General features: G+C 40.2%; 1 protein-coding gene across 3 annotated transcripts in view; it reads left to right on the top strand.

The window, feature by feature from the left end:
• The first annotated feature begins 4 nt into the window (after positions 1-4).
• The window catches only part of Lin9 (lin-9 DREAM MuvB core complex component), a 60,667-nt gene continuing 49,014 nt past the window's right edge, over positions 5-11,657 (top strand). Inside the window, exons 1-4 of one of the 3 annotated variants that reach the window (XM_005404493.2) lie at positions 5-151; positions 6,532-6,564; positions 9,548-9,642; positions 11,057-11,161. In XM_005404493.2, coding sequence (XP_005404550.1) covers positions 73-151; positions 6,532-6,564; positions 9,548-9,642; positions 11,057-11,161 — 312 coding nt within the window. In that variant the 5' untranslated portion in view covers positions 5-72. Of the gene's footprint in view, positions 152-6,531; positions 6,565-9,528; positions 9,643-11,056; positions 11,162-11,657 lie in introns of those variants that run through there. The other 2 variants (XM_013504504.1, XM_013504505.1) reach the window with 2 other exon arrangements.

Raw genomic sequence — 11,657 nt, 5'->3', positions numbered from 1 at the left:
GGAGCAGCGCGGCGCCGTGGGCCGCGAGCTCCGCATTCGAACCTCCCTCGCAAAGACAGTCTCCGCCCCACAATGCACCGCGGCGGGCAGCCTTTGAAAAAGCGGCGCGGCTCGTTCAAGATGGCGGAGCTTGACCAGTTGCCTGACGAGAGTGAGTAGCACCTCCAAGCACCCCCCTCTTCCCTCGGGCCGCCTGCCCCGCGGCTGTCCGGGTTGGGACGGGCGGGTGTGTTGTCTGCCCGGCCGGTAGGCTGCCTGCCAGCCCCGCCGCGGTCCCCTAGTCCTCCTAGCCCGATGTTGCTGCCGCGTCGCCGCCTTTGTTATGGTGTCTGTGTGTTGGTTTCTGGGGTTGTGTGAGCGCCAAGGCCGGAAACCGAAAGCCCTTGAGTCCAGCCAGTGCCGGGTGGAGGCGGCGGCTGCTCCCTTGGCTCGACCCCGGCCCGCGGGAAAGGTGGGGGAGAGCGGCCCCGGGACGCGGGGACGCCGCCGGTTATGTAACGCGCCCGTCCGGGGGCCGGGAGGCTCGGCGGGCACCGGCCGGCCACGGCCGCACCTTCCTGCCCAGCTCCGGATCGTGCCCCGTGACAGCGCTTGCCTCTCGGGGACGGGTGCTTTTCCCCTGGAGGCGGCTGCGCGCCGGAGGGCTGGCCCCTTCCCCCGGGACCACAGGTGGCTGGGGCGCCTTTCCGGGATGAACCGCCCTGCACCCAGGGGCTCAGGCGGCCCCGCCCCGCGGGCTTCGCGCTGCGTGGATGTGTCTGCGGAGCTGGTGGGGGTCTTTCCGCACAGATGTGCCCAGCACACATACGTGTACCTTGCTCTGGCTGACATCTGCTCCTGGACATTGCCTCCTTTCACTGGTTCATCCTCATCTCTGAGACCTGGATATGCACTTGTGTGGGGTCAAGAAAAGCACCAGTTCTGTAGCTTAAGGACATTGGAACTTAATTTTGTAATTTTCAGTATTGCACAAATCACATAAAAAGGCAGACACTTTATTTTAACCCTAAGTCTCTGTTGGGTTTATAAAGTATGTATCACTTGGCGAGAATTTTAGTTGAACAAAACAAAAGCTCAATGACTAAAATGTATCTGCATGCAAAATATAGACTTTAAAAATGAGCACTGAAGATACTCCCAATACTGCTTGCTTTGTGGGGTTATAGATTCTTTTTTTTTTTTTTTTTTTATTGAGACAGGGTCTCCCTATGCAGTTCAGGCTCTCCTCGAAATGAAGCGATTTTCCTGCTTCAGCCTCCTGAGTGCTGGGATTACAGGCGTAGGCCACCACGCCCGACCTATATTCTTAATATATTATGAAGTTAACAAGTTGCCAAGCTGGTGAAAAGTTGTATTTAAAATGTTTCTGTTTTAAATTTGATCTAGACCAGCGCTAAGTCCCCAAAAAAACTTTCTCAGGAGGAAAAGGCCTGACTTGAGCAGTGCCCAACAGGATAGACATTAGCTGTGAGTGGTCATGAAGCACTTCAAATGCAGCTAGAATGACTGAGGAACTGAACTTTCAATTTCATCTTAATTTAAATTTAAATAGCTGGTGGCTACTGTATTTGACAAGGCATAGCTGTAGACCTTCCCTGAATTGTATTGTTTCTTGTTTGGAGAATACAGTGGATTGTGTCCTAGCTTGCGCTTGTAAACAGTGGTGTGCCTAATAAGCACAAAGTGTCGTCTGAAAACATTTTTCTTATTTTGGTTCCTTGTAGAGACTTAGGATTTATACCAAGGTTCACATTCCAGCCATACTGTCAACCTGTGTAACCTAGGCATTTGTATTACTGTGTGACATCTCTTGGGGTTGTATGTATATGCCCCACAAAAGGCTCCTCCTATTGCAAGCTGGGTTGCTGATGGAATTTGGGGATGTAGTTGGGTCACAAGGGTCTTACTTCATCAGTGAATGGACCTACTAATGGGATTGTAATTTGATGGCGTATTGGGAGGTGATGGGAGCAGGAGGTGCGGTCTAGTTGAAGGGAATGGGTCTAGGGGCCTGACTTGGGAACGGGGTTTTGTTCCAGGCCACTTCCTTTCCGCCTTCTCTCTCTCTACTTCTTGGCTGCCCTGAGTGAGTGGCTTTTCCACCTCCATGGCTTCTGTCATATTTCTGATGTGCCACAAGCTAAAAGGCCACACAGCTAAGTAGCCATGGACTGAAACCATGAGCCAAAGTAAATCTTTTCCTCTTAGTTGCTGGTCTCAGGTATTTGGTCACAGGAACGAAAATCTCACTAACATCACATCTCTGGTCTGTTGGTTTGGGGGGTGCCTGCATGTGTGTTTGTGTGGTATATCTTGTTTAGCTAGACTACAGCTTTGTGGAAAGCAGGGATTGCCATACCTCGTGTGTTACAAAGTGCCACAAAGCAAATATACAGAAATACTTGATTTATATGGGATTAAATATGGCCGGGCATGGTGGCGCACACCTGTGATCCCAGCACTCAGGAGGGTAAGGCAGGAAGACCATTGCAAGTTCGAGACCAGCCTGGGCTACAAAGTGAGCTCAAGGTCAGCCTGAACTATATCAGCGAGACTCTGTCTCAAAAAAAGACATAAATAAATAAATAAATGTGGAGTAACAGGCATATTAAAATGGAACAGGATCTTGAAAAGGAAGAACAGTTTCAGTTTGATACTGAAAAGAGAAATTTGATTTTTGGCAAGTTTAGGCAAGGGAGCAAGTAATAATATATTAGCTAATAAGCACTGTAATATTATCAGTAATAAAACCTATCATTAATTGAGTACTTGTTATGGATCAATGCTGTGTAAAGTATATTTATATATATTTTCTTGCTGGGGATATAACTCAGCGGCACAGTGCCTGCCTAGCAAGCACAAGGACCAAAGTTTGATTCCCAGTACCAAAAAAAAAGAAAGAAAAAAACAAGGACTGTATATATTTGCTCATTTAATCTTTAGTTTTAATTGATGCAAGTACTTGATTTTATATGTGAGGAAAGTGAAGCTATCTTTAGCCCAAATCTTTCATCTGAGCACTCCTGCTGTTTCACATCTCCTCTTAGATGCTTTAGAGGCCCATCAAACTTCAGAGCTCAAAATCTATCCCATAACCCTACTCCAGGACATAGATACATCGAGGTGCTCCTGTCTTAATGAATGGTTTCACCATGTACTCAGCTGGCAGAGCAGAACCATAGAGATTATCTTTGAAGCTTTTCTCTTTCACTTCCCTTTGTTTAAGCCTTTACCAAGTAAGTCTTGGAGTTTTCTCTCAATTTCACCTACTTTTACCATCACTTAGCCTAAGTTGTCACTATCTCTTTTCTTACAGGAACCACTTCTGTTTCCCATTAATCCATCCCACAGGCCAAAGAAACCCTTTCAAAATGAACACATGTCCTCCTCCCCTTTTAAACCATCGAACAGGTCCCTGGCAGCTCCCTGCCTTAGCAGTTTCCTGTGTACCACTCTCTTCTCATTCTGTCCCTTTGAGCTAAGTTAGACCTTCCTCCTCCCCTGTATTTGCCAGTCTCCCTTTTCTGCAGGGCTTTTGCAGATGCTGTTCTCTAACTGGAATGCTCCTTACTCCTCTCATTTCCAATTAACTTGTACTTACCCTTTAGTTCTTGTTTTAAGCTGCTTCAGAGTTACTCAGTTATTTGTTCTGTAATCTTTTATACTGCTGTGTAATGTCGGAGTTGCAGCTGTCACACTTACAGTTTTCCATTTATGTGATTACTTGTGTTGGTATCCCCACCAGAGCATGCACTATTTCTTTTTCTTTCTGTCTCTCTCTTTGTCTGTCTGTCTGTCTGCCTCCCTCTGTCTCTCTCTCTCTCTCTTTCTTTCTTTCTTTCGTATTGGGAATTGAACTCAGGACCTTCCACTTACTTACCGGGCAGGCCCTGTGCCACTGAGCTGTCTCCCATGTTTCTTTTTTCTGCTTGCCTTCCCAGCTTTGTGTCACAACATCTGGCTTACTTCTCTGCCCTTTTAACACTTTCCTCTCCTTCATAGCAAATACAATCCCCTCCCATTTCCTTGAATATTCTGAACTAGTTTCTCAGGTTTTTTCCTACTCTTTCATCTGCATCATGCTTTGACCTGCTCTCACCCGGTTAGTCTTCTCAGATGTTACTCCTCTAAAAAACTTACCCTATGTAAAGTAACTCGCCCCATACACAACTGTCACCCAATTCATTTCCTTTAGAGCAAAACTGCATGAAGTGTAATTATTATTTCATATGCTTATTGTGTGTCTCTTGTGAATGTAAACTCCCTGTAAGCAAAGGCTTTATCTCATTCCTTGGGGTTTCCTCAGCCCCAAAAACAGTGTTTGTGGCAAGCATTCAGTACCTACTGGTTGAGTGAATGAACGAGCATACCCAGTTAGAGCAAGAGAATAATCACATTCATCTGTCTGCAAAATTATACTCTTAGCCTAATAATTTTTGGTTGATCACAGTGAATGCAAACAGTAATCACTGAATGAAGGTTAGCTGGGTACAGTGTACACTGTTACATACTCTCCACTTTAAACACATGTAAATGGAAGTGTAGAGAGGGGTCAGTAACTTGGGGAAGGCATCATACCAAGAAAGTGACAGACTCAAGATTCTAACACAGCTATTCTCAGTCTAGATACAACCTGTTCTCTTGGCCACAAGCAATACTACCTTTCAAAAAAAAAAAAAAAAGCAATTAAAAACAAGTTGAAATCCTCAAAATATGTTTCCCACCTCATGGAACATGAGTGGATTTCTTTGTTATTTCTTTTGGATCCTTACTGTCACCTTCTAGAGAAGCTAATCATAGGCACCTCATGTATTGTTGTTGCGTCCTGATTGCCTTGCACAGACACTGGCCTGTGGTCAGTGCTTAAGACAGAGTCACTGTATCAGTGAATAGTCACTACTGTTTCCTTAGATGAATTGCATTTCTCTTCATAGCAACTTAGATCTTGTACTGTCTACTTTGCTGCTTCCCAGTTGTGTTGTATTATTTGGAGCTTTTTCCCAAGATTTTATGGCATACTTCTAACACCTCTTGCCCATGATTTTACTGCCTTTGTTCACTAAACTTTGAAAACAGTTTTTAAAAAAACAAAAACAAAAAACATTTTTTCCATTGATTCTCCTACTACCCCATAGATCCTTCCTTTTATTTATACAAAACCTGTAGCTAAGTGTTTCTCAAAGTGGATTATCCCTGAAGAGATTTATTAATAGTGCTGGGTGTTGTTGCTTGTAATCCCAGCACTCAGGAGATTGAGGCAGGAGGATTGCTGAGTTTGAGGCCAGCGTGGGCTACATAGTGAGTTCAAGATCAGCCTGAACTGCATAGTGAGACCTTGTCTCAAAAAACCAAAATAACAATAATGGTAGTAGTAGTAGTAGTAGTAATAATAATACTACAAGCTCTTTTTGTTTTGTTTTGTTTGAGATAGGGTCTCGCTGTGTTGTTCAGGCTAGTCTTGAACTCACTATGTAACCCAGGCTGGCCTTAAGCTTGTGGTGATCCTTCTGCCTCAGCTTCCCAAGGGCTGAGATTACAGAAGTGTGCAATAATGCTGGGCAGTAATGCAGATTCCATGTGTATGAGGAATTTCTTGGTTATTCTAATATGCACTACAGTTTGTTTCCTCTAGTGAACCCCTCAATATTTGTGCCAGCCCCTCGTGGCTGTTTTGAGCTGCTTTTTTTTAGCTTTGACCCTTAAGTACAGTATTTGCACATGCATTATAGATTTTCAGGGGAGTTACTACCTACTGTGACAGTCCCTAGATCATTTCCATTTTCTATTTTCTCCATTCCATTTCCTCCTCTGATCTTTGTCTCAGTAAACATCAGTTCTCTTTTTCATTTCTTCTAGTACCACAGCACTTCGAATGAATTTCAAAATTATACCTGTCCCCACTTTTCCTTTCTGTTTCCTTACTACATCATTCTCTCTCAGAATGGTTTGCAACTTTCAAAACTTTAAAAAGGACTCCTATCTCTCTTAAGTTCTTTTATCTGAGATGGGTCTATTGTTTGAATTGTCTACTAGTTACTTCTTTCTTTTTTTTTTTTTTTTTTGTCTTTGTCTTTTCGAGTTAGGGTCTCGTTATGCAGCTCAGACTGGCCTTGAGCTCACTTTGTAGCCCAAGCTGGTTTCGAACTCACAATGATCCTGCTGCCTCAGCCTCCTGAGTGCTGGGATTACAAGCGTGTGCCACCACGCCCAGCAAGGCTGGGTTTGAAACTATAGTGAGATGTAATTTAGAAATAACTAGTAGAAGGCGGGTGTGGTGGCGCATGCCTGTAATCCCAGCACTCAGGAGGAGGCGGAGGCAGGAGGACCATTGCAAGTTTGAGACCAGCTTGGGCTACAAAGTGAGTTCAAGGCCAGCCTGAGCTGCATAGCGAGACCCTGACTCGAAAAGACAAAAAAAAAGTAAAACTCAGCCTTGCTCAAGCCTGTCGATCATTTTAACCCTCAGACCAATTCTTTTTCTCTCATTTTGATTATAAAATAATTATTGATTTGTTTTATTTTTAATTGTAGGCTCTTCAGCAAAAGCTCTCGTCAGTTTAAAAGGTAAGAATTATACCATTTTTGGTATGTCATAAACTAGAAATTTAACTCAAAATTGATTTGATATGTTTTTCTTTTTATTATGTTATGGTTCCTCATCACTTTCTTTGGATTTTTTTATTTTAAAGAAATGAAAAATAATAAAAACAATGGTATGAAATTTCAAAACAAGATTGTAGGAGAGTAACAATGGCTAGCACATTGCATATTGTTACCTTCAAAATAATTGCTCATATTACAAGATATAGGCATGAAAAAGTGATCAAACAATATAGGTATAAACTTTTCAGTGAACTGATAGTAATTAGTAGTATAACTATCTTAACTATCTTTGTGTGTGTGTGTGTGTGTATTTATTTTTCCTTTTCCCTTCCTTCTTTTCTCTTTTTCCCCATCCCAGTTTCTCTTTCCTTTTGAGCAGTTTCTTTCCATTTCACAATTATCTATTAAACCTTCTGGGTCTTATTTATTCTTTCAGCTTCTTACCCAAGGGAGACAATACAGTGTTCACACATGCAAGACTGATTTATTTCACTTACAAGTGTAGACCCAAGTTGAATCCATTTTCCTATAAATGTCTCAAGTTTATCCTTCTTTATAGCTGAGGAGTACTCCATTGTATAAAAATACCACATCTCTTTTATCCATTCCTGGGTTGATCATTACCACTTTAAGTATTGATTTTTTTTTTGCACTGGGGATTGAGCTCAGGGCCTTGCACTTGCCGGGCAGGAGCTGTGCCACTGAGCTACATCCCCAGCCCTTAAGTATTGATTTTTGCTAATAATTTTAAATTCACATCCTTTTAGAGAATTGTCTTCAGTTAAAAATTTTTTAAAAATTTCCTAGGGTTATTGACTAAAGAACTTTCTAACTAACCATTTAAGAAAAATCTTGTTTTCATAGCATTTATTAAACTTGTGCTGAGGTGTATGTTTAAGAATCTTACCTTCTAAATAATAATGCAAGTGCCCCAAACTAAGAGAATAATAGTGCTTTTCTCCTTCTCAGGAAAAAACAAGATCTGTCCCCTGGTCTTGCTGTTTCTTTTGGTAGGCACATTATACTAACCATTTAATAGAGTAGTTTAAATTTTACTTCTTTTTTTTTTTTTTGGTTTTTCTCCAGTACCGGGAACCGAACTCACGACCTTGCCCATGCCAGGCAGGCGCTTTTGCCGCTGAGCTAAATCCCCAGCCCCTTTACTTTTTGGTTATATGGGGATTGAACCCAGACCTCCTGCATAGGGCAAATGCTCTACCACTGAGCTACATCCCGAACTCGTTTTAAAAATTTTACATCAAAAGTCAAATGTAATAGCTTACTCCTGTAATTCCAACACTGGAGAGGCTGAGGCAGGAAGATTGCAGTGAGTTTGAGTGTGAGGACTGCCTGGGCTACATACTGAGTTCGAGGGCAACCTGAACATAACTAGATAGCTTCCCAAAAACAACAGTGAGAAGGTTTTTTGGTACTTCTGTGTCAGGCTTCTTGATTTTACTTCTTGATTTTCTACTGGGTAAATAAATTGGAAACTGAAGTATATACTCTCAAAGGTTCATTAGTATTTTTAGTCGTTAAAGCTGCTATTTTGTGCTTTGCATTGATGATTTACCATATGAAGTCCTTATCTTCCAAAATGCCAGTTTGTTTGCCTGAATGGATTAGCTCCATCCCACCTTTTTTTTGTGCTAGGGATTGAATCCAAGGCCTTGTGCACACATTTTACCACTGAGCTTCAGTCCCATCTCCTCCACCCCTTTTGTGCTTCTTAAAATACATTCCTGAAAAAGTATTGTATTATCTTTTTCTCTAAATATTAAATTCATTTCTCTTTTTCATCTTTCTTTCTTTCTTTCTTTCTTTTTTTGAGATGGGTTTTCACCTTGTTGCCCAGGCTGACCTTGAGCTCTTGGGTTCCAGGGATGCTACTCCTCAGCTTCCAGGTAGCTGGTACTAGAGGTGTGTGTGCCAGGCCAGCATTCTACCACTGACCTACACCCTTAGCCTGTTTTCTTTTTAAAAAGTATACAACTAATATAAATTTCCTATTTAAAAAAACCCTAGGAAATGCAGAAAACAGCTACAAAAAAATGAAAATAACTGTCCTATATATATTTATATCAGATTTTCTCTCCATATATATTTATGTATCTTTTTATAAAAACTAAACACTACTTTATTTTGATAATGTCTCATCAATTCCTTGATTGAATTTTTCCTGGTTGTGCACAACTCCAAAGACATTTCTTTGAATTAAGAAAACAGAAATGCCATACTAATTTCATTTTCATATGTCAAGGGTTTCACATACTGAAGCAACAAACATTCATAAACATGCTCTAAATTCAGGATTAGAAGGGGATATTTCCATTTCAATGGAAATTTCCCCACTTTCAATCAGATTGTACCAAAAATTACATGATAGTTTATGGCAATTACAATAGGAGAATTTATCAAAAACCAAAAGACAAGGGGAAAAAGAAGCTATATATTTCAGTATAGAGTGTGTGTGTGTGTGTGTGTGTGTGTGTGTGTGTGTGTTTTGGATTTGTTTTTGTTTTTGGTACCAGGACTTGAACTCAGGACCTTGGGCTTGCCAGGCAGGTGCTTTTGCTGCTGAGCTATATCCCCTGCCCTTGTGTGTGTGTGTTTTGAGACAGGGTCTCAGTATGTAGTTCAGGCTGGCCTCACTCACAGCAGTCCTCCTGCCTCAGCCTCCCAAGTTCTGGGACTGCAGGGATGTAGCACAATACCTGGCTCAGTATAGAAATGTAATACTTTCAAGATTTATTACCTTATCAGATTATTAAGGGACTTAGGAAAACACAAATGAAATTTTTCATCTGTAATAAACTAAAATTATAATGATCAGTGTATTTTTTCCACATTGATACATATTTTAGATACATTGCTATAAAAGAGAGTATTCATAGTATAAAACATTATAAAATAAAATTTTATTAGTATTAATTATTCATTACAGAGGGAAGCTTATCTAACACATGGAATGAAAAGTACAGTTCTTTACAGAAAACCCCTGTTTGGAAAGGCAGGAATACAAGCCCTGCTGTTGAAATGGTAAGGATTTTACAGTACCTGTAGCTAAATTGTACTATTGTCATATGTAAGTTCTAGTAGCACAGTATAAAATTTCCAAGGTTTTTCCCAACCACAAGCATTTGAATCTTCAAGTGTAATTGAGTAGTGTTTGATAGTATTTAGATCAGTTATGTATAGCCATTGTAGTCTGGTTATCATTACACATTTGTTAAATAATCATAGTTTCTTTAAATAGAAGTGTCATCAACCCCAAATCGTAATTCTGTTTGGTATTGCAGAAAGTTTTATGTGGCTCTGGTCCTTGAAAGAAAATATATAAATAAGTGGTGGAGTATTGAATCTTTTATAGGTCAAAGATAAGTACATTTTGAAGTGGGAAGCAGAGGTGAGCATATAGTTGCACAACTAACAACTTTAATACCTTTCTCCTCTGCACAGCCAGGTAGCTAGGAGTTTTAGGGGTCAGTGATGAAACAGGCCTGGTGCTGGTCTAGACAGCAACAGTGGCTGGGCAGCTGGCCGTGGTGATTGTGGGGGTCTTCCCCATCAATTCCATCATTCTCATCCCTCCCTCCTGGCTATCCACAGTCACAAGGGGGAAGGCAGAAGAAATGTGACTGTTGGGGCTGTGAGTTTAATTTCAGGATTCTAGTCTTGACTCAGTTGGGTGCTGCCTACATACTGTTATCCCTCTGTACCTGTTTCCTTTCCAAGTGGGCATGAAGACTTGGTGGATAGTGGTGAGCATAGCTGCCTTCCGTATAGGCATGGTTTCTCTTGAGTGGTAGGAGAAAGCTTTGGGAAAAGATGTGGGTCTTACTGGGATATAATTTCTATTCTTTCTATTTATGAGAATGCTCAATGCAGAGTGGACTATGAATTTTATCATGTTATATAGACTCTTGAGTGTATCATGTACAGTAAAGGTAGCTATGAAGTATCTTTCTTATATATTTGTATGTACTTACATTTTTATTTATGTATTTATATGTACTTCTATTTTATTTATATTTTATTTAAATATGTATATATTTTATGTATATGCAATTATTTATGTATATATATTTTATGTATATACATTTATTTATGTATATATATTTTATTTATGTATTTATATGTACTTATATTTTTATTTACAAAGGGAAAGTTAGATGACAATTTTGATAACAAATCTAGTACAGTACTAACTATATACATTCAGGCTTTCTTTTCTGGAGTAATTTAATGTCTTTGTCCCAGCCCAGCCCTATCATCTTCTAATCTAAGATTATTTATTTTTTACTTTGTGTGTGTTATATTACTCATACTTAGTTTTCCATATTGCTGATAGCCCAGAGTTAGTTGGATTTTCCAAATATTAAATTGTACTTGGGAACAAAAACAAGAACAGATTTTTAAAAATGTTTTTTAATTTTTAAAATTTCTATCATAGCCCTTCAGAAATTCAAAACGAAGTCGACTCTTTTCTGATGAAGAGGACAGACAAATAAATACAAAATCACCTAAAAGAAACCAGAGAGTTGCAATGGTTCCACAGGTACGTCTGTGATGAAATTTTGTCTCATGTGAAAAGAAGTAACCAATCACTCAACATGATAAATTTTGCGTTTTTTCTGTAACAAGTTCTTTTCTTTAAATAAGTACTGTTGCTTGGCTTCTGTTTTAATTACCTAGAAAGTGTCATGTTTTTCTGTTGATTGACTTTAAACCAGAGTGGAAAACCAGTTTTGTTCTGTAGGAAGGAAGATAGTGGACATTAAGCAAACAGATTGAACAATGTGGAATCAGTTTGGAGTTCTGCATGGAACTAAGAGCAGGAAAAATGTTTAACATATTAGGAAGCATGTTGAAGGTTTTATGCAAATGAGGAAAACAGCATAAAATCAGATTTCCTTTCTTAGTTTTAATTTTTTGGGGGATACTAAGTAAGAATCAGATCTAGGGCTTCAGACATGCTAGGCAAGAGCTCTGCCACTGAGCTACACCCTTGGCCCCCCTTTTTTATTTTTTATTTATTTTTTATTTTTATTTTT

This window comes from Chinchilla lanigera, unplaced genomic scaffold (genome assembly GCF_000276665.1).
Source record: "Chinchilla lanigera isolate Chin_1 unplaced genomic scaffold, ChiLan1.0 scaffold00088, whole genome shotgun sequence".
Lineage (NCBI taxonomy): Eukaryota > Metazoa > Chordata > Mammalia > Rodentia > Chinchillidae > Chinchilla > Chinchilla lanigera.
This window is presented reverse-complemented; position numbering and strand designations above follow the sequence as displayed.